General features: G+C 34.5%; 1 protein-coding gene across 3 annotated transcripts in view; it reads left to right on the top strand.

Moving 5' to 3' along the window:
• Nucleotides 1–23,708, top strand: part of RFX3 (regulatory factor X3) — a 124,914-nt gene extending 101,206 nt beyond the window's left edge. For all 3 annotated transcript variants that reach the window (XM_032989710.2, XM_032989694.2, XM_042804821.1), the window contains 10 exons: nt 7,980–8,101; nt 9,342–9,454; nt 10,063–10,178; nt 10,685–10,839; nt 15,981–16,078; nt 16,385–16,534; nt 18,882–19,090; nt 20,105–20,258; nt 22,373–22,415; nt 23,374–23,708. In XM_032989710.2, the coding sequence (XP_032845601.1) occupies nt 7,980–8,101; nt 9,342–9,454; nt 10,063–10,178; nt 10,685–10,839; nt 15,981–16,078; nt 16,385–16,534; nt 18,882–19,090; nt 20,105–20,258; nt 22,373–22,415; nt 23,374–23,612 (1,399 nt within the window). In that variant the 3' untranslated portion in view covers nt 23,613–23,708. The remainder of the gene's footprint in view (nt 1–7,979; nt 8,102–9,341; nt 9,455–10,062; nt 10,179–10,684; nt 10,840–15,980; nt 16,079–16,384; nt 16,535–18,881; nt 19,091–20,104; nt 20,259–22,372; nt 22,416–23,373) is intronic.
• Nucleotides 23,709–23,921: the final 213 nt, after the last annotated feature.

The following is a 23,921-nucleotide window of genomic DNA, read 5'->3' as shown; positions in this document are numbered from 1 at the left end:
AAACAAGTAAGAGCTTGAATTTAAAATATTGCTGTTTGTTTTCATTACTCTATCATTTTATGTAAAAGCTGCTTATAAGACAGCTTATGATTAAGTTCAGTTTGGCATTTATTTCCTCTCCCTGCGAAGTATTAATATGACCATAATGGTTTGCTTGTAAGTTGATTAACGTATTTTCCCTCAGCGTCTGCTGTTCCTGAGTATCCTATGAAAGCCCAGAAGTATTTGAAAGCAGTGGCACGGTTACCCCAAAGGACTATGCTGGTGGTGAAAGAATGTGTGAATATGCATATGAAAACTATCTTGAACAGAAAATTTTAGGAAAAAAAATAGAAATCAGTAAATTTCCTTGAAATTTGTTTTTATTTGACTGGTGTCAGTAGCCTGCTATATTACCCTAAAGTGAAATATCTAAGATGTGCAATTTCATGAAATTCATAGGTAGAGCAGCAGCATATCAAGCAAGACATCTTTAATGCTATTACCCCAAGAAAAATGTAATTGAACAGTTTGGTATAGTCTACTAAGCATATTTTGTGGCCTTGGACATGACTGGGACATGGAAAACACAACTTCAAACTTTAATTCAAACACAGATAAATTCTTGTTACAAAACCCATCATAGAATTATATGGTAAGAAAAGGAGACAGGTATTTACAAAATCTCCAAGCAAGTTTATTTTAGTACTCAAGCTCATTCACTTACAGATTTCATTCACTCACACTCAAAATGACATGTATGCAGCAAGACATATCCCACAATGGTCTAACTAAATTTGTTTCTATGAAGTTGTTTCTTGAGAAATTATGCTAGTTACCCAATCATCATCACCTCTCTTTTTTTCTTGATTCATGATGACAAAGTGACTTGGAACTTGCATTATTTAACTCTTAGGAGTGGATACTACTTTTCTTTATTATTTGCTTTATTATTTTGTTTGACATCACCATAAGTACTATGTAGTTCCTTTATTTTCCTTTCCTAGCTATGTTTGGTGGCATTTTCTTAACATTATCTTTATGTCAGTTTGTTCCTCGATTATATTTGAATGAAATCACACACTGTCCAACGTGCCTTCCCAGTTGAAGCTTTATCTCTTTGCTCAGAAACCCACATTCCTTACCTTCTCGTCTTTTAAGACAAAAGACAGGCTGATCTCTTTACATTCTTTAAATCTTGTGATGTCCAGTTAGGTACTCTAGATATAGAAGTATTGTTCATATAGTTCTACTGGTGTACTATTCATACAAAGTAGTTCTGAGGATCTTTGTTCATCCCTTAGCTCAGGGTACAAAGATCTCGGTAAAATATTTTCAGTCTTTCTAAAATCACAGCATCCTAAGTAAAATGCAGAGATCGAGGAGCTAGCCAGACTTTGATAGCTGCACTATGAAAAATGTGCATTGTTTCTGCTCTGCTTAGCATCAAACATACTAGCAATACTGAACAGGATGTAGACTTTTTCAGAATAAAGATGTTTATCCAACAAATTATAGAAAATTTTCATTGAAAAATAGTAATTCATGAACCATGATAATTTGCACTTACCTAAACCAGAAAACTGCAAAATTTTCCAATAGAAAGAGGGATTTTTAAAACCAAGTGTGATGATTCAAGAACATTTATGTCTCATTGGAATGTGCTGATTATAATGGTAATTTTAGAAAAAGATTTAACAATTATATTAAATTATTCCACAATCTAGCCTGTTTACTTCATTACAGCCACTCTCTAGCATGGAACAATCAATCGTGAGCTTTGATCCATTCTTCTGTCTTTGTAGCCTTACTTTTAATTTTAGGGTAGTCTTTGGTTGTGCAATGTCAAGCTTTATTTCACATTCTATAAATAAAAGATGTTTGTATATTTTGCTTGATTAATTTTAACGGTGTCCTGGTTTTGGCTGGAATAGCTAATTTTCTTCCCAGTAGCTGGTGCCGTGCTGTATTTTGGATTCAGGGTGAGAATAATGTTGGTAACACACTGATGCTTGAGCTGTTGCTATGTAGCACTTACTCTGAGCTGAGGACGTTTCAGTTCCCCCTGCTCCCCCAGCGAGGGGGTGCACAAGAAGCTGGGAGGGAGCGTGGCCAGGACAGGTGACCTGAACTAGCCCACGGGCTATTCCATACCATGGAGCGTCAGGCTCAGCGCATGGGCTGGGGGGGGAATTGCTGCTGGGGCATCGGTCAGCGGGTGGTGGGCAGTTGCCCAGTGCATCACTTGTCTTCTCTTGGGTTTTATTTCTCCCTCTTTTTTGGTTATCTTAATTTTCATTACAGTTGTTATTATTGTTGTTATTATTTAGTTTAATTTTATTTTATTTGTTAAACTGTTCTTCTCTCAACCTGTGAATTTTACTTTTTTTTCCATGATTCTCCTCCCCATCACACTGGGAGTAGGGAGAAGTGAGCAAGTGGCTGTGTGGTGCTTAGTTGCTGCCTGGGCTTAAGTCACAACAAATGGAAACTAAGATATACTTGTGTTTTGTAGCCTTCAGAAGCTAGGGTTTTGAGGCAAAAAATAAACACTAAATATAAAAATGGCTTGACTTAAAAATTTCAGTGCACATTTTAAAAAGTGAACTTGTATTTTTGAAGTAAGGTTTCTTCCACATTTACAGAACATGCTCACTATCTGATTTCAATGTTTAATATATGTATTTATGTATTTTTATCACAGTTATCCTAGTGTATTAAAGAATTCTAGCACGATTTATTAAGAGATAACTAAAGGATATTATAACATCCTTTATAATTTGCATGATTAGGGTAACATCACTCTTCAGCTTTATCAATATTTCTATTGTGTTTTTTGTCCTTTAAATCAGCGGTAAATTGCAGCCAATATACTTTTTCTGTGTAGTTATACCAATTCTACCACCTCTATCAGACACATCTAATTGGATAAATTTCTATTTCTTTTTGGCAAAGACTGTAGACTGAATGTATGCTACAGATCATTTTTCTTCATTCCTTTTCATAATTTGAGGGTCGTGCACCTTTTCTATTTCTGTAACTTAAATTCCCAAAGTGCTCTTGTATGTCCATGTTCAGTTTGTTATAGGCTTGAATTCAAGGGTCTGAGATTTATCAGACTTAAATTTCGGATGGAAGGTAATGCTGTTAGTTGCTTAGTTGTGGCTGTGATCAGCATGAGCTGTGGGAGTACTCTTTCTTGTGTTCCAGTAAGAAGAAAAACTAGAGTAACTACAGATTACAGATGTTAACAGTCCTAACTTCCATCTGAGACAGCGGTTTGGCGACCACAACCACATATCCAGAGACTTAAAGCACCTGACAACTGAAGGAAAGCACTGTTAACAGATAGTCTTGGCTGGAAGATAATGGCTAGCACCCTGCCTTTCAGCTGGACCTGCTGTATGGCTCCGACTTCCAAGGGAAGGCCTGGCTTGCCTCTGTCATCCTGCTCCTAGATGTTTTCCGGGGTAGGAAAACCCAGGATGTTTAAATGGTTATATTATCCATTGGTCCTGGATCAAACACAGGCCTGACTAACAGTGAATGGACCTCAGAAGTAGTAAAATAAATGTTAAGAAGAAGTAAAGTTACATCCAACCCAAGCATTATGCCAAATATATTTGCACAGTTTTAAGTCTGGCATTAAACATTTGCCACTTTAAAGGACAATCTTATTAGGATATCTCTTTCCCATAAGGATTCCCCTTGTCAGACCATTTAATGGAAATGTATCAGAGATATAATTCCTAAAGTCAAGTTCCATTTTTAGTCTGTTTTTATTTAGCTCTTCATGAGTAGAAGCTTGTGGCTCAAAAGCTGAATTATCTTTATGACTTAGTGTAGGGAAATTGATACAGGTATGCTTGTGTTTTCTTTAGGGCATTCATAACAATGTATGTTTTAAATTTTATTTCCAGAAGTAAACCTTCAGCTTTTCAAGTTAGTTCCAAACGTATCTTTCAATTCTTGCACACAGCTATTACACCTTTTTGGTTTCATTCTACTACCTATAGATGTTGTTTACTATGTTTTCCACATAATGTGGAAAATAAACTGTATTTTTCTATTATTCTCTTTCCTTTATTCTCATGTTTCCTGGATATACTGTTCAGTCAAACATTACCTTTAAACTAAGCCACTGTGAGTCCAAAGCATCAAGTATTTATGGATCTTTTTAAAAGGGGTGTGGGTTTATGGACAACAGAGAACTTATGGATTTTTATAGCGGTATTCTTTTTGAATATAGAGAGTGAGGTATCATAGTCCAACAAATAGTGGCATCTGTAAAACTGAGCTACAAGTTTGTTAAGACACAATATCATAAAATTATAATAGGAGAACTTACATGATAAACTATTAAACAACTTCCTAGTGGAGTAGTTCAGAAAAAAATCAGTCTTTCTCTGAACAAACCCAGATACTTTGCGTATAATACGGTTATGATACTGAGGTGATTGTGGCTTTAAAAGCTAGGAAGTTCTGCTTAGTCTTCTAGATTAGATGTATCTCAACAGTGCTTATTGGAATTGAGATGTTTTAAAAGTATACACATGAAATTTGCGTTCCTTAAATTTCTTTACTGTTTTACCATACTTTATTTCAGATAACCATGCTTTTATTGAAATACAGCCTCTGCATTGTTTTTGATGCTTTACAATGTAAACACAACAGTATACTTGGAAGTGGTTTTATTTTCTTCGAAAAGTAGAAAACAACTACTACAAACTTGATTTACACACCAAAACTTTCTGATAGCATCCAAACACTTCTCAAGTATTCCTTTGTTACTTGCAGGTTTTGCATCTTCAATAATTTTTTAAAGCATTTGAGTTTCTTCAATTTTCCTATAATCAAGAGCTTTAGTATGTGTTGCCTGTGGTGTTTCAAACTGTTTGAGTCAACTTTTGCCTTCTACTAACTTTAAAAGCCTTTTTTTTCTCCCCCTAGTAACATCAATGGCAACATTTATTTGCATACAGTAGTAAAATGCTTTAACATATTTCATTGTTAAAGCATTTTGTTATGCATAAGACCACCATTTTGTTACATAATTTGGTACGTTAACTCACTTCTCACAGACGTCAGTAAAGTAGTGATAAATCACAATAATAGATTTCAAATAAAAATAAAATAGAAGTGAATCCTTAGCACTTAGTTCTGTTTTTTGGGTGGTTTTTTGTTTTTTGTTTTTTTTTTTTTTGTTTTTTTTATTTTTTATTTTTTATTTTTTTTTTTTTAGAATCCCTACAGTTTGTATTTTAGTAAGCCAGAAGGTTAGAAACGGTAGTTTTTAAGAAAGATAGAGAATATAGAGATGTATTTTTAATAAAAATACTAAATTCTAAGACTTAGAATAAAATCCAAATAGTAGTAGCATAGTAACGATACAAGCAAACAACAGTTACAGAAAATTTAACTGAAAAAGCTGCTATCTGTTTTTTTGTCTGTCCCGTGACTTAGTCAATCCATTTTCATTTCTCACAGTTCTGATAGTTTTCAGGTTGTTTCTTTTCCCTACCAATTTCATATGCATTTCAAACCAAGCAGGTATTTTATTATACTTCCCTTTTCTATCAATTAAGTTATGTCACAGTTAGACAATGGAAGTTAATGGAGTTATATTCTAAACTAAGTGCAGAGTGAGACCAGTGTATTGTTCAGTGTCACTTCTGTATTACCTGATTCCATATTCTGATTTCACTGGTTTAGGTTTTTTTTTTATTTTAATAGCTTTGCACAAATTGAGAAAACATCTGTTGTTAACTAAAGACTTTGCAAATTTCTACTGTGTTTATGCTAACCAATATAAAATTCAAGTAGTGTCTTTTCTGGGTTAGTTATAATTAGAAAGCTATAATATTCATGTAAGTTTAGTTACTGTTTTCTGATCCCAGTCTCCTAGCACCTAGTAATCTAAAAGAAAAGGGTAAAAGATGAAATAAGGTATAGGTTTGTAGTGGGTAGAGTAAGGAAATAGAGTAAAAGTCTGGATTATTTTAGAAAATGTAACTCTTACCAGTTAGGAAATTGTACCTGTTTTTTCCACACACCAAAAATGTATCAAAATTAAACTGAAGAATTCTGAAGAGCTGTTTGATGTCTAAACTGCCAAAGCTCTACATGTACAAAAAGACAGCAGATCTAGAATTGTTAACCACTGTCTGCTTATGTTTCATCTGAAGCTCCTGGAAAATAATTTTTTTGTGTTTTTTTTCGTTCTTTGGTTGAATTTTGCAACTGATTTTGTAATGTTGTTGAAACTGGTTAACTCCTGTGACAAGTTACTTGTCACAGTGCCAGAATTAAGAATTTTGCTTAGCATATTTTATATAAAGCACAGTGGATTAAGTAGGTGGATAATCCTGATTCCTAGCACCAAAGGATTAAGTTGGCTTTTATACTTTAATTGAAAGGTTTTTTGCATAGCTGAAAAACTCTTAGAGGAGTGTTATTTTTATGTATTTGGAACATTTTCAATCCTATTTCAGTACCTGAAGGGTCAGTAAAGTAATACGTTGTGCAGAAAGTAATGGAACTATCTTATAGTATAGGTTTAGATTTTCAAATATTTCCAGTTGATCTTCTACCTGATATTTGTAATTGTAATATATAATGAGAGAGAGGTTAAGAATTCTTCCCAGATTAATTTCCCGGATTGCAGGTAGATTTATCAAATAGTAACAAGCTCATCCAGAAAAGTTCAGTGGCACCATAATACCAAAGATGAAATTTTATTATTACAGTTGATTAGAGTTTCACTGTTGTCTTCAACAGGTATAGGATTTTACACTGGACCATTACAGAAAGTGGAATTTGATATAAATGTTCTAGAGATAGCATAGGTATAAGCTTCGTCTTTTTTCCTAAGCATTGAAATCCCGGAAGCTTTAAAACTATTTGTTATTAAGGCCAAGAGTCTTTCTGTTGAAAAGTGTATTTTCTGCCTGTCTTTTATTATTGTATATTTAGATTCATGTCATGAATACCTAGAATATTGAATGGATGCTTTTCATGGGAACTTCCTTTCTTTAAAAGGAAGTTAAAAATCTTAATTTTATAATAAAAATCTTTTTAAAATCTCAGTAGTTACATGAGGCAATGCTTGTTTATATTTACCGGAAACAAAATGAAATGTTCTCAATTGATTAAACTGCTGCTCAAAGTAATGCACCGAGAGTGAACTTTCTTGCCACATTTCTGAAATGAGCGTGGAGTTTTACGGTCTGCACAATAATTCCAATTTGAGTGGCAGTTAAAACACACTTTATTTAGTTTTGTGGTTTCTCTTCTTTCCTTTTCCAGTGGCAACAATTCTTTTTCAAAAGTGCAGAGCAACCAAGATGTTACCATTAAGACCTGGGACAGAGTAAATTCTCACTTCTGTTGGAAGTGACAGGCATGATCTTCAGCCTGTCAGACTGATTGTTGAGACACCACTTGACCATCCAAACCTGCATTCCCATTTGTATCATTGCGATTTTTGTCCTTTATAAAAGATTCTGAGAATTGACTAGTGAAGAATTTAGGTTTCCAAGTAGCTTTCTCAGGCCTTCTATGCTTATGAGAGAAGTTTTGTTGGATTTGAAGTCTTTCACTATCCTCAGACAGTAGTGTTGGTTTTTCTTAAGGTAATGAAACATTGTTTTTGAATTACATAATTATTGGGAAGTCAAGCTATTTGGAAGGGGAAGGATTTGATTCCTTTTTGTGTAAATTAGCTGGCCTTATGGTATGCTGTTCCTGAGCTACATTCTGCAAGAAATTGGTAGTGCTGCTGTAATATCACCTTTATGAACTCTGTAATGCATTGTTAATGCTCTAGCTCCACTTAGCAATTGTTTCTTCTGTTATTTACAAAATAAATAAAAATGTGTAAATTCTTTTGTTACTTTTTCTCAAAATCTTGAGATAGAGAAATCAGAGTGAACATAGATTATGTGATCTTATTTATGAAGAAGTGAACTAAAAGGATAATTTTGTGCTTGGTATTTTTGTAGGTATAAGCCTATGCAGAAAGTGGATGGAGTTGCAGATGGCTTCACAGGAAGCGGTCAACAGACAGGCACGTCTGTTGAACAAACTGTAATTGCCCAAAGTCAACATCATCAACAGTTTTTAGGTATAAAAACAGGTTTTATACTGCTGTATAAATAAGTACAAAGAACTTCATTATTACTGTGAATATCAAGTCACACAAGTACAGTACTTGCTTCTAAAGTTACCATGGCCTCTTTAGAATTCTTACAACAGTACAAAAAAACCCACGTAAAATACATGTTCTGTGTTGTGAGCTTCATGTAATACTTAATATACATCATGTAAGTATAAAAAGAAAAAATACACAAATTTTTTATTTGTGTGATATAATATTATATGAATCACAGTGGAGTTACTGTGCAGTTATATTAGATACATATATTGAAACTCTTGTGATGGAAGTTGTTCCCTACATGTGCATTACAGTGTATTTTATTCATAAAAGTCAGGGCAGTGGCACTGCATTACTATTTCAGGTTAGCCACCCACTTTTGAAAGTGTGCTGTAGTTTTAAAAGTGGAAAGAGCCATATAGTTACAACTAAAACCCCAACGTTCATGTATAAAAACATCTAAGTTGTGGATTCATTGATCCAGTTAAGCATGTATTCTCAGTAGTGGAAACAAATAGTAATTTAGTTATTTGCTTATGCAGAAAGACTCTTTGGCTCTGTTATTGCAGGTGTAGGCTTATTTGATTGGGATTTTCAAGCATCAAATCCTTTGGCCTAATTTTGCTGTTATTGAAATCTTTGGGAACATAAGGGTATCATTAAAACGTTTTCAGCCATCCTATCCAGGTACCTTTCAATCCAGTATTTTTCTCTCATATCAGCTTGTCTCTTGGAAACATTTGTGACAAATAGTAAAAGCATACTTGGGCTCTACTTGCAAGTCTAGTAAATATCAAATAAATATGCATACAAAGCCTACTAAGCCCCATCATACCTGGCTACATAGCAACTCTTCAGTTGAACAAGAAAAAAAACTACTTAAGAATTCCTCTTTCGTAGACAGACATAGATATTTTCCTTCATCCTGTAATACTCTGAAAACGTGCATGTTAGCTTTTCTATATAGGTGTAGTATGTACATGGCATCTTTTTAATGGCTTCAAGAATAATTCTGTATTTTCTTAAATTTAAAATGCTGGCTGAATTCGTTTACAGTTTTAATATATAACAGGTATGAAAGACTTTTCTGTTTGAACATTATTACCTTTTGGATTTTACTGCTTTGTATCATCCTTAAATTTTTTCTTAATCATACCGTAATCAGCACCGTTCTCAATATCCCTCTTTCATTATGTTGTCATGGAAACAGATGCATCTCGAGTACTTCCAGAGTTTGGAGAAGTTGAAATATCTTCTCTACCAGATGGTACTACCTTTGAGGACATCAAATCACTGCAGAGTCTTTATCGAGAGCACTGTGAGGTATTTCCTGTAAACCATTTCTTTTTTAAGGTCATGACTTCTAGTGAAGGTCAGTACAAGACAGTAATGCCAAATATATTGCACCCACATTAGTGGTATGTGGCTTCCTCCAGGATATCTTGCTTATTTCATTGGAAAGGACATTAATGAAAAGGTTTTTCTTGGAGGGTCTCCTTTGTAGGGGAAAAAAGTAATATGTAATAGACATCGAGAATGAATTGTTTTCAGAATGTTAGAGAAACTAGACTTCAGATTGCATGTGGAGACACTTAGTTTAGTCAATAGGAAATATAAATCAGGTTAAATTATAATTTTTTTGTTTACATTAAAAGCAATAACTTTTTTCCGAATTTAAAGAAACATCGAGATGTTTAAACCACATTTCATATTGAACAATATGTCTTTTAAAATTATTTTTGAAGATGCTTTTAAACCTATAAACTATTGAACATTAATAAAATGACAGTTTTCCTTTGCCATAGCATTAAATATTTTCTTTGGGTGAATTCCTCTGATATGTTTACTGTAAAAACTGTAGTTCTAGTTGGAGTTGGGAATGGGGGGAAGCTGGGTAGAAGGCAATCTATACTCGTGTTTTATTTTCTCAGGCAATACTGGATGTGGTTGTGAATCTTCAATTCAGCCTGATAGAAAAATTGTGGCAAACTTTCTGGCGCTATTCTCCCTCTGCTCCACCTGATGGCACTACTATTACTGAACCAAGGTCAGTATGTATTTCTACATACATTATGGAAGTATTACTACTTTCCATAATAATATAATACAAGTGTAAAATAACAAACTCTTCTTGGTTTTACCTGCAGAGTAATAATTTTTTTATATGCTAATTTTTCAAATTAAATTAATGTTGTCTGGCATTTTTGTACAGGCTGAGTATATGCCAAAGTGCAGTTTTGAAATGATTGTGTCATCAATTTTTTTCTTTGCTTGGAAAACTACAGTAAAGGTGTCTTTTCCCAGGATTCTATCCATTTCTTTTAAGCCAAAAGGATCATTCATACCTCTGCATAATTTATGAGCTCTAGCAGAGCTGTGGAGGAATTTTTAAAATCCATTTCCATGTGATGCAACATGTAAAGAAGTTCTTTTGGGTGTAGTTGAGACATCTATGACATATTTATTAAATAATACATTTTACGACCCATTGCAGGTTATTACCTGCTGTAAATGCATTATCATTTATTCATTTGCTACATTTTTTCACACCAGCAATCTGAGTGAAATAGAAAGTCGACTTCCAAAAGCAAAGCTGATTACTCTGTGCAAGAGTGAGTCTATTCTGAAATGGATGTGTAACTGTGACCATGTGATGTACCAGGCTTTGGTGGAGATTCTCATTCCTGACGTCCTTAGACCTATTCCTAGTAAGTTGAACACCTAAAACATTTTGTAAGGATTTTTGTGCATGCGTGTGGTGGTCTTATGCCTAGCAGAGCAGCCTTAGGAAGAAGTTTGAATGTTGGGAAAGTATTGTGTATCATTTATCCTTTTTTTTTTTTGTGCAGGAAGTTGTGCTGAGAGTTGATATATGCTTTATATTTTAAAAGTAACTGAGGATTTTAGTGCAGTTGGAAAATCTAGTTTTTAAGATACAGTTTCATATTAAAAGTACTTCTTTCTCTGTGTGTTATATTTTCAGATAAAAATGTTTTCCTTTTACCTGAGCCAATGTGCACTAACGTCAGTCAGTCCTTCCACTAAATACAGTAGTTTTCAGTTTAAACATTACATATTAATCTTTGTTTAGTCTGTAAACAAATGTATATGATCTTTGTGATTCCATTTTTGAACAGTTAGTCTTTTGATCCTTATCAGTGGCTGCTGAAATCAATTTTATTGACTGTTAAGGCAACGAAAAATTAACTCAGAAGTGTTTAGTTCAGTTTATTTTAATGTGCGGGTGGTGAGGCACTGGCACAGGGTGCCCAGAGCAGCTGTGGCTGCCCCCTCCCTGGGAGGGTTCAAGGCCAGGTTGGACGGGGCTTTGAGCAACCTGGTCTAGTGGAGGGTGTCCCTGCCCTTGGCAGGGGGGTTGGAATGAGGTGATCTTTAAGGTCCCTTCCAACCCAAACCATTCTGTGATTCTGTGATTATTCTAATCTACTGTTTTTTCTGTGATACATCCTGCATGAAAGTCAGTAACTGTCCAGCCATTCAGCCATTACCAGAAGTGCAGCTTTCTTTTCAAAGTTAATTTTACTGGAATCCATCGTTACTCCAGCAGTGTATTTTTATGGCTATTTTTGGTAGAGAACTAATTTATGTGAAGAAAGTTGAACTTCTTTATAAAGCATTTATTGTCTTGCATATGCTGTGCTAAATATTACAAAGAAATCATGTCAGCAACCCACTATAAACCTCATAACTCCTACATATTATATCCTTTCTATGAAAAAACAGTGGTCACTTTATAAAGTTAGATTAATATTTTTGAAAAAAAAATAGAAACTTAAGTAGCTTTGCAGCTAATGAAATTATTTTGTCATGCTGTGAACACCTCTTTTGCTCTAGTGACTCCAGCAGTAGTAAGTGCTCCGTGAGAATGTTTGCAAGTACTTTGTTGCAGAAAAGTTTTATTGACTTTTTGCTTGCCAGTGAAATAAAATTATGTTTTAGTAATTTACGCATGATGCAACAAAGATTTTGGAGCTGGAAATGTATAAAATCAGAATGTCAGGCATTTACAAAGGCAGTTTTACCTTTTTTTCTTAAGGTAAGAGTAAGTTCTCGGTAGAGATTGACATAATTTATCTTTTCATCTATGTAGCAGAATAAAGGAAAAATATTTTCTGAAATACATGCAATTATTGACAATTATTTGTATAAATTATTTTGCATTAGTTTTTATTTGATGTTTTACTTTTCTATCTAATAACAATGCAAGTAGGTAGGATACTGATTTTAGAGTAATATAGTCTATCACAAGCAAATAGGCAATGATAAAAAAACCCACAAATTTAATTACAACATTTAATAGGTTGAATTAAAATTCTCTTCCTAAAGCACATTACTTTCTAAATAAAAAGGTGGTGCAGATATGTTTTTTCACAAAACCTGCTTTTCATCTTGCTTTTAACATGTTTCTCCTGCACAGCCTGGTAGTCTCTAAAGCTTTTAAATGATAGCTCCTTAGCTTTTGGCATCTCCCTGCCTTGTTTCATAAGATGCATTGGGCATTGCCTGTACTAGGTTTCAATAAAATGGGACACAATCATTTAATATCAATAACTTCAGGCATCAGGTCTTTTTCATGCTATTTCTTTCTTTCTAGAATTAACAATCATATTTGAATAGTTGATACCTACTGTGTTTGACATTCATGGTTTTAGGATGATTATTGGACTTCTTGGTGTAAACACATCATCTGATCCCAGGACAAATTCATCCCAGGAGACTTCTGCCTCTGTTTTGTGAACAGTCCGGTGGTTTTCTGCTCAAAATTCCACCCACTGAGCTACCTTTGGAAGACAGCTAATGTATTTTCTTACTTTATCTTTAGGACCAGATAACTAAATGGCTTTTTCTAGTCAGCTTTCCTGTAATGACGGTCCATACAAGTTGTCTCTTCCCTGTTAAATATTTAAAATATTATTCATTTTTTAACTTCTGCTTTTGAATTAAATTATCTCCAGCCATTAGAAGAGACCAAGAGGAAGGCTTAAGGTTGTACTTAATGGTTGACTGTGACAATAATGGAGCTGGGTGAAGTAGACAAATTCATCTTGTGTGGGAAAATATAAATGTATAGAGAAGTTTGGACTCTGTAGAGGGAAGGGGACTGTAAATGCTTCATTAAGGGCATGTTTATGATTTTTTTTCCTGAATAAATGGAAAGATATCAAAAGCAGCTGCTCAAATAGGAAAAAAAAAATATTAATTTGGAAAGTGCTTGAAGTAAACATATGATTTTTTTAAGGTTTATCTTTTTTCTGTCTAGATTTCCAGTGTTTCTCTTTTAGTAAAGTCTTACTGTGCTACTCAGCTGTGTGATACATTTACTGGAGTAGAAAAAAAGTTACAATTGAGGAAAAAATGGTTTTGTTTTTAACCTTTGTGTTAAATTTGTCAGTTGAAATGTTTAGCAACCACAGAATAAATGAAGAATTACTGTCTATAAAACAGCAAAATTCCTTTTCCTAAGAAAAGTGAAATGCTGGCCATTTGAGTTCGGAATAAGGACCATAAATACCTAATGCATATGGCAGTAGACCAGAGCTATTAGGATTTAGAATGGACTTTGTGGGCCTTCACAAGTAACAGAAGGAACAGTGACAAACTTGCCTGTGGGTTAGTTTCTATCATAGCTGGAAAATTTATGTTTCCATATTTCCACACTGTATAAAGCAATTCCAGGCAGAAAAAAAATGAAGTACTGTAACGTCTGTAAAAGCCTTGTTTTTATGAGATCTGCATGTCAGAGGATTTTCAGCTGAGAACTCAAGCTTTTTAGGGGCTTATCCAAATCAAACTTTCTATTGGTAACTGCCATTGCAGTGTCATTTAGTGTGTGTCTAGTAACATTTAACCAGATCAGGCCATTTATTTTGCACCATACTCATCTTGTGATTCTTTGAAAAGGTTTTCTTGTTTTCCTATGGCAGCCAGATGAACTTAAAAGAAAGCTCTGAGGATGTAAGTACTTAAGGTTTTGGTAGTGGCTAGAGGTGTACTTAAGGATGGAGTATGAGAACAATTCTGTATTTAATATGATATCTCCAGAGCTCATTAGAAATTAATGATTGTTCTATACAATACCGATGCCTGGTTATCTACTTTAGCTATTTAATTTCTTCAGAACTTACAATTCCTTTCATTTGCTTCTCTTCTTAGTTAAAGGCCTTTCTTGAGGCCTTTCTTGAGACCTGAGCAGCTTTTCCATATTTTTTTTAAAGGAGATCAGCATTACAGTGATACAAATAATTTTGTAAGATATAGATGGGTGAAAAAAGTAATAAGCAAATAAGAAGTGAAAAAGCAGTAATATTTTCCTTAAATGTCTATGTATCACTCATACAGTATTTACATTATTCCTTTCACTTTGCATTTTCGTTTCTATAGGTAAGAAAATAGGAGTGAATACATAGATAATTACTAAGTGCAGAGAAATCATTTACAAAGCAGCTCAAGTGAGCTAGGTGATTGACAGGATTGAAGAAAAAAGCTTGTTCTTCATGTGTAAACCTCAAGGGGGAAAAAAAACCCTGTTACCATAGAATGTTCAGCTAATACAGATACTTTGTAGGATCAAACTGTGTTCAGCTAAGCATCCAAATATGTGGTCAGCTATATAAATTGCTGGTATGGTTTCTACTGCTTATCACTGCAAATTTGAAAATACGTTGAAAAGATGTAATGAGTAATTTCTTTTAGTAAATTTACTTTGGTAGTAGAAAGATTTATTAAAAAAGGGATCATCAGTGATTCAAACAGTGAAAGAGCATTTCTCAAAGACAAATTCAATCAGCATTAGTTTCTTACTGTACAAGAGTATTCAGACTTATAAACAGAATCCAGTGAATCTTTACTTGGACTGCTTCTTGTCACATGTAGCTGAAATAGTTTGAAAATAATATTATTTTTTCTTTCTAATTTATTCCTCCTCACTTTTGTAGTTGCATTCATTCTCTACTAGTCTTTAGAAACCTGTAATTTTTTCTTTTTTTCTCCTCCTTTTTGCAACCGTTTGAGTGGATGCTATTATATCAATAAGCAAGTGGTAGGTATGGGAAAACAAGGTTTCTACTACTCAGGAGATACGATTTTCTTTTTTCCTGGCACAGTTCCTTGGGAAAATACTTCCTGTCCTCCTCCTTTGAAAAATTAACACTTGTATTTTGAGTAGTGCCAGTTGCTGTAAGGGCTTCTTCAGTTTCTCTACAAATCTGTCAGCCACTCAGCGGTTTTGTGGGTGCTATAGTAAAGAAACAAAAATCTACAAATTCCACAGCCATTTGAATAATCTCACTTTCTGTCAGTGAAACACACTCCTGTATCTTTGCTTACTGATGATATCCTTAAGCACTGGATGTTGGATTTTGTTCTTTAATAATGAAGTAAACAGCACCATGAATGGCTTAAAGATACTTTGGGCTTCTTTGAGGAAACTACAGTATTCCAATAACTGGAATTTCTTCCAGAGTTTTCCTCTTTAAAAGAAGTGCTTAGATGAAGTGGAAAACTGAAAGCTTGTGATGGAAATGTCATTCACAACTGCTGCAATTACTGGTGCTCTTCTATAGGAGTGCCCAAAACAATACTGCTGGTCACACACTCCTTGAAAGATTGTTAGGTGAGAAAGCCAGAACTGCTTTTTAAACAAAAAAATAAAAATCATGATTGCATACTCCATATCTGAATGAGGCATTCTGAATCTAGACTGGATTTGTCTTTTAGTAAGCAAAAGCAACGGACCTGAACGATGAGTACGTAAGTACTGAAGATGCAAAACATTTCAAGGCAAGTACATTGCTTTCTTTTCATTCTGTTTTTATTCTTTAATGCACAGGTGCCTTGACCCAAGCCATCCGCAATTTTGCAAAAAGCCTTGAAGGTTGGCTTTCAAATGCCATGAACAATATTCCACAGAGGATGATACAAACCAAGGTAGACAAGACTGTTGCAGTATTATTCTTGCAATGGCAAACCAAGTGAGAAGTAGCATCTAAAAGCAGTAGCATTTTAGCTTTAATGCTGAATTTCATGTTTAGCATCAAGCATTAAATAATGAGAGAGGAAATAACTTAGTTTTGTCAAAAAATTACAAGGAAGACATTATTTGATCTGCTACATGGACATGATTCACATATGAGGACTCATTAATATAGAATATTAAAATGAAGGTAAAGACTCAAGCTGTAGAATTAATCTACAGATAAGGAGTACAATATTTAAAAATAAATTTCTTCATAGGTTGCCGCTGTAAGTGCCTTTGCCCAGACTCTGCGAAGATACACATCTCTTAATCACCTGGCTCAAGCAGCTCGTGCTGTGCTTCAAAATACTTCTCAAATCAACCAGATGCTCAATGATCTTAACCGTGTTGATTTTGCCAATGTTCAGGTAAAATGTAATTTTAAATAATGGGCTTTTTTTAAAAAAAAAAAAAAAAGTGTTTTTTCCTCTATGTTTTTGAACTTTTTTGTTAGCTGTCACTATTCTATCAAGAAAGTGAAGTGAGAACATCTGCTGATTCATATATTCAGTGATTCAGTCCAAACGTGACAGCTTGTACTTTAGGAAAGTAAGCTCAGAACCATTATCTGTTTCCATTTATGGTCTCAAAGTGTACATATTCTTCCAACTTCTATGCAAATGTAGAGCAAATACATTCCTAGAATGCGTACCATGAATGATATTTTAGTAACAGCATAAATGATATTTTAGAATTAGATCCCTGATAGTAGCTTAGCTTCTGAATGCCTCTAAAAGCAATTACTTGCACAACATTGTTTTTAGTAGAGATTGTTTCATTTTTTCAAAGACAATACTATTAATATACTTTATCCAAGTGCCTATGCTTAAATTTGCAAGTTCTCCTGCGTAATTGATTAGATTAGTACAGATTAGAACTAGTTTCCAGTTAGCTAGAGAATATATAGTTATATTTTCACTAAGCTTAGTTTCTCCACGTGTTTCTGCTCCTCTGAGGAAAACTATTTTTTAACTTTTACCAGGCAAAGTTCCAGATTATTGGTAGTTCTATGTTTGTCTTTAATTTGTGAATGAGTATTTTAACATGCTTGTTAATAATCTTAACAAAAGGCAGTCAAGAGTACTTGACAAAAGATACAGTATGTTAAGTGTTGTAATATATTAATATGGATGCAGCATCTGTAAATGAGGTCTTAATTTAGCACATCAATCCTAGAGTTTAAGGACATGGCTTGCAGTTAGTGAGTCTTCATTTTTGTCTCTTAGTTTCTGAATTCACCAGTTAGCCTTATTTAAACTTGAGAACACTGACTAAATTGCTTATTATTGTATGCAGAGAATGTTTCTCCATTTATGTGCAGTTTATGTTGTACTTTAATGTGTAATCTATTATTGCCTGTCACATTTAAGGTGACAAGTTAATTTGGTAAGAGATGAATCTCCTTGCATTCTAGACAGTCCTCAGAGATTAAAGGGGCTAAGGGAGGCTGGATTTGTCTCCTAATAGCTATGCCAATTATTGCTGTGACTGTAGGCCTGACACCAGATGCACGAACAGCCCATGTGCTGTAGGTCCAGTGTCATTCAAGAGAAGCAGTCAGGTTCATGAACAGTATGGTCTATTCTTATGCAACTTCTACAGATTCTCTGAGATTGCCCATGATAAATGAACAAACTGCAGGTTGTCTATATAGCACTACAAACAAAAACGATTACAATCACAAACTTAATTCCCGGCTAATCACTCAGCATAGCTGAGGGCACAGATCTTACCAAAAGGTGTCCCTTCTGGGGGTGGGAGATGAGGAGCACAAACCTGTTGATCTGTCCCTCTGACTTGGTATTGGATTCTTGTCCCTCTGAGTTATGTACAAACTTGGAGTAGTATTTTAACTAGATGCGTATGTGTGAGTGGGTGGGACTATGGTCAATCCATTGTTTCTTGAGTAATGATACAGCACATTCCTCGGTGCAATGTGCACACAGTTGTGGGAAAAGAGGCAAAACAGGAGATAATGTCCGCAGAGTTGTGCAAAATATTCATTGAGAAATGTGGAAGAATGGGACCGTGTGGCCTCCATCTTGCTTCACATTCCTCCTTGGTGCCGTGGCAACATAAATCACCAGATCTTCACCTTGTCCTGTGTTTGTTCTGGACACCAGGTGTTAAAGAAATGTGTGTTTGGCAGTTTTTTTCGCTGTTTTGTGTTTCCCACACTGCCTATAGTCGGCAAGCAAAATAATCCTTGTTTACATACAAAGGTTTCTTTTATAAGATGATATAACAGAAATTGTCTTTAAGCTTAACTTCTTCAGAATGAATGTGACCTTGCAATTGATTTCTTGCTACATCTCTTATGACTTTAGCTCCACATTTAACCATTCTTCCTGCTTACCCTGCCTGTAGACCCAGGAAAGTCTGACAGTCCTGAATATTTCAGTAGAAAAATGACAAATGAGGAAAGTAGAACCATTTTTTGAAAATGAGTGTGGAAAACTACAACATACTTGTGTTGTTTCCATTGTTTGTTCTCATTTCTTTATTTAATGTCTGCTCTTCCATGTTCTGCTTTTCCCACCCATTTGCTTTCAACAAAATTATGATAGACGTAAAAATGAAACCCACTTCTTACTTCGTCTAGTAAGTGGGTTTTGTCCTCTACAGCCATTGAATTGCTTAATGTTTGAGAGAGAATTCCGGTCTGTGCTTTGGCTTACATATTGTCAATTTAAGAGCTGCCATGTGCTGTAACAGGAGCAGGCTTCCTGGGTGTGCCAGTGTGATGACAACATGGTTCAGAGACTAGAAACAGATTTCAAGATGACTCTTCAACAGCAGAGCACTCTGGAGCAGTGGGCTGCCTGGCTTGATAATGTAATGATGCAAGCGTTGAAACCATATGAAGGAAGACCCAGCTTTCCCAAAGCAGCACGGCAATTTCTGTTAAAATGGTCTTTCTACAGGTAGTATTTAATAGACTTCTAAAACATTCTAAGTATTCTTTTATTTGTTGAATTGTTCACCATAGTAAAGTTGACAGATACAGCATCAAACACTGGCTTGCTAAGACATGAAGAACATGTGGGGCTTTTTCAGAAAATTTTTGTTAGCCTTGAACTCCCGGCTACTTTCAAATTGACAGGAACTTAAATGATCATTGTTTATTTTTTTTAAAGGCCATTAGCAAATGAAGGCAGGTGGAATTTTGTTCTTAGTTAGAAACATAATATAAAATTTTTGAGTTGAATAACTACACAACTATTAAGCCACTATTTTTAATATTATTTATTGAGACACTGTGGTATTTATGTTTATTAAATAAGGAAGACAGAACTTGTTTTTAGTGTGTGAAAAGAACATTAGGACAAGCATTCCATGTTAGCTGCTTATTGGAACAGTTATCAGAGTAAACCTCATTCTTTGAAAATTACTGTAGCAACTGCTTGCTGAAGATATCAGAATTTGTCAATATAACATGTACACACAAGCCTATCTTTTTGTAATTTTAAGTTTCAAAGTGTTAAAATTATGGCAGTTAAGGCCTTTGTACTGGGAAGGTGGACAAAACAGACACTATATAAGCATTAGTTTGTTTAAAATCAAATAGTTTTCTTACCACTTGAGTTATGTTTTCAACAAAATTTTCTTTCCAGTTAGGTTTTACACATACTCAAGTATTGGTAGTTATGCATATATCAAAACAAAGAGAAACTAAAACCAAAACAATATGGTTATTTCTTACGTGATGTGGTGTCCAATAATATTCCAATTGTTCAACAATATCTTCAGAGAAGGGAGAGAAGCAAATGATTGACTTTCATGAACATCTCTTTTCAAAGACACCATAAATCAGACATTTGTGGATAACATTACTTTTGAGAATATTGATTTTGATGTGAAATGTCTGCATGGATAAGTGTTAAAATTACTATGACATATAATACATAAATATATATATTTTTTTTATTTTTGAATAGCTCAATGGTGATTCGAGATTTAACCTTGCGCAGTGCTGCTAGCTTTGGCTCTTTTCATCTGATCCGCTTGCTTTATGATGAATACATGTTTTACTTAGTAGAACATCGTGTTGCTCAGGCAACGGGAGAGACGCCTATTGCAGTTATGGGAGAGGTAAGATATGTAAGAGACTAAATTGATAGACTTAGTGATGAATTTGGGTATGTGTCTGCAGATTGTTTTTAAACATTTACGTGGAGCTGTAAGATGTTCGGCAGTATAGCAATAGATTGGGTTACAAATACATACAGCAGTTTCAAACCTACTTCATTGGTTGATTGTCTGAGTACTAAAATAACATTGAATTCTAACAACCAATTATTTCGAAATAAACTTGCTCCTTTACAAAACTGCATACAGATCCATGTGCATGGTTTGAAAAATGTTGATCAACATATAGCCTTCTTCCAGTTTTTGAGAACTGAATATTTTATGTGAAAATAAAAAAAGAACAGAGTAATAGACAGTTGTTGCTTACATGGATCTGTTTACATGTATTTGCACACATTTTGCTTTCCCACACAAATGTTAACACAAGTGAGCTGATTACCCCCGTTGACCTGAGAAGGACGGCTTACATGCAGAAGTTTGGCTTTCATGGTACTGTTCCCATACAGTAATAAAACCAGCACAGGTACACATAGAGATTTGCAACACGGCTGATTTTCATACATGTGTTTCAAAGATTATTGTTTTAAAAAACAGAAGAGTCTCAAATCATAACCATTTTTTTTATACTTATCGATGGTATCTGCAAGGCAAAGTGTATCTCATTCTTCTTTTTTCCATTTCATCTAACCTTTTATTTTGAGTGAGTTGGTGAGGAATGCATGAATTGTCATCAAAGAATTGCACTTCAAAAGTGCTGGAAAATGGATATATTTGTAAACATGCTAAGTAGTTAATGGGACAGATCTGTTACATTTTTATACTCGGGAGTCACTGTATCATATTCTATGTAACCAATAAATCGCAAGTCATTTTGCAAGTTGATTTGGCATCAGGTAGCATTCTTCCCTCGAGATACATTGATAGACTCATTAAATACTGTAAATAGATGCTTTACTTTCAAGAGAAATTGGAAATGTCTCAGCTTTATTTGTCAAACGATTTTATATCATGTAGCATGACATGTTTCAGAAAAACTAAATAACAAATGTTTCTGCTTAGTGACCCACCAATAGTATATTTGTTTAATCTCTGCCTTATATTTGCAGTAAGGTACTACACAAGTATGCAGTTACTACATTCGCGTCTTCTTAACAGACACAGTTAGACATAAATGTAGTGTAGGGTCTTCTGAAAGGTTTATGTAGACTGAAGATGAAGATATTATGAGGAACTAAGTAACCTAAAATTTTTGGAGGTGAGAGGAGCAGAATAGAAGTAGTAATTACCAATTAAATGCATGTCTGTTTCTCTGTATTTAATGACTGGGACTGAATAAAATGGGGAAGTCTGGCAAACATCATAAAACAGTATAAACTGGCATTGCAGCAGAGAAAAGCATTCTCATTTTTCTCACTTCCTCTTCTCTCAGCTTTGGACACAGGTATTGGCAAAATTCTTCTGAAAAAGACTGGTATCATCATTTATGGTTAGAAATGTATTTATCTAAATGATGTACTTCTTTGAGATTCATTGATGGCATTTTGCTCTGCCAATTCTTATTTAAGAGAAACTTAGAGGATTCAGGGAAGGAAGTTCTGAGCAACTTTTCTGGAAAGGTCTTTTTTTTTGATGTAAGTAAATCGCTTACAGGATTGTAAACCCTTTCTTAGCAAGGACTTTCATTTACCTTACAGGTAGATCTGCAACACTGTGACACACCTTCATTTTTGTTCCAGCACAATTAAAGTTGTCTCTGGAAAATTTTAAAAAAATATTTTTGTTAAAATATTGGCAGATCATAGTGGATATCCATCATAATTTATGTGTTTGTATAACACAGAAATAGCTTGCTTCAGGCAACAAAGACCCTGGTGAAGTAATCTTAAATAAGATTGTATTTTCCCATTTTAAATTTACTTAGTGATAATTGTCTTAATAAGCACAAGACTAGAATGGAATGGAAAATGAATTGCTGTACTGTGGATGTGGCTACGGACAAGATCATGCATTTGAATGCTAGCCTCAAACTAGTGGAGCACAGCTCTGCTCCATCACAGATACTGTAAGTTCACATTTGCTTAAGACTGTGTCCAGTTTTTTTATTGTTTATTTTGCAGTTTGGTGATTTAAATGCTGTGTCCCCTGGAAATATGGATAAAGGTAAGCATTTTAATCTCTCCACTGTATAACTCTGTATAGAGCTAATGTGTCTGAGCAAAGTCCTTATGTTTTAAAAGTACAGTAAAACAGAATTTAAAGCTGTATCATGCTTTAAAGTGCATGTATATGTTATATGGATTAGTTAATATATTATATGGATACAAGAAGCTAGTTATGTAATATGCAACATATAATAATGACTAGAATATTGTAGGTTTGTTTTAAAACAGTATCTTTTAAAGATGTTTATTACTGACAGAAGAAATAGTCCAATTTTTACATAGAATTTAGTTATATCTGACAGGACAGAGGAGGGTAACAGCTGTGGGAAATAAAACAGGAGTATGCTTATGTATGTTTACCTGCAGTAAACGTTTTGTTAAGTGAAGAAGGCAGAACTGCATGCAAGTAGTTGTCAGATAACTTGCCAGTGAAGAGGATAGAACGAGGTTCCTTATAACCTCTTCATGCCCTATTTTTACATACATTATTATACTGACTAGTTGCGTGATTTGGGGTGACTTGACCCCAGATCCCTCAACTACTGAGTATAAGAACGTATATCAAAATCTGGGGTCAAGTCACCCCAGATCTCTTCACCTCAGTTTCCCTATCTGTAACTAGGAGTAACCAACTTTTTTGTTCATCATGTCTTAGAGGTGAGAGGCATTTTGCAATATGAAGTTAACATTGTTTGTTAGAGATTGTTTTTGAGATTGCAGTTGTTTTTTCCACATACTATATCAACAGTGTGTAATTCAAGTGATCAAAGCTGAGTCTGCTTACCTGTTTGAGATAATAATAGAGTTTTTCCATTAAAATGGTAAATGATCAGTTTGAGCGTTATCAGATTGCTTGTCTTCCCTGTATATTTGTATTTCAACTATTTGCAAAATAAAGGCCCTTGTATTAGAATTTTTTCCCTTTGTGCTAGTTTCATGGTGGTTTGTTTGTGCAGATGAGGGCAGCGAAGTTGAAAGTGAAATAGATGAAGAGCTGGATGAAAATGGAGAGCCACAAGCTAAGAGGGAGAAAACAGAGCTAAACCAAGCATTCCAGGTGGGCTGCATGCAGCCAGTGCTTGAGAGTGGAGTACAGCAGAACCTCCTAAACCCAATTCATAATGAGCACATTGTTGCAACTACTCAGACTATCAGACAATGCAGTGCTACTGGAAATACATATACTGCAGTTTAATATGAAAGCTCTCTTTCCCCCCCTCCCAACACACAGCCCATTACATTAGCCCTTTGGGTTTAATATGGAAAAAAAATAAAGATAATTAAGTCTGAAGGTTGACTGTTGTCAAATTTTAGCTGTGCTGAACATTATTTTATTGGAGCTGTTAAATGGAATGGGTGTATGTATTTTGCCAGATCTGTTTTAAAAAAAAAAGAGATTTTTTTTTTTGTAAACAGGATCATTTTACATTGGCCGCTCAATATGAAGAGTTTTCTTAGTATCAAATGCAAGGAAGATTTTTGCAAAGCTTAATGTTTTTGTCCT

The sequence above is a fragment of the Tyto alba genome, unplaced genomic scaffold (assembly GCF_018691265.1).
Source record: "Tyto alba isolate M040663 unplaced genomic scaffold, T.alba_DEE_v4.0 Super-Scaffold_42, whole genome shotgun sequence".
Lineage (NCBI taxonomy): Eukaryota > Metazoa > Chordata > Aves > Strigiformes > Tytonidae > Tyto > Tyto alba.
This window is presented reverse-complemented; position numbering and strand designations above follow the sequence as displayed.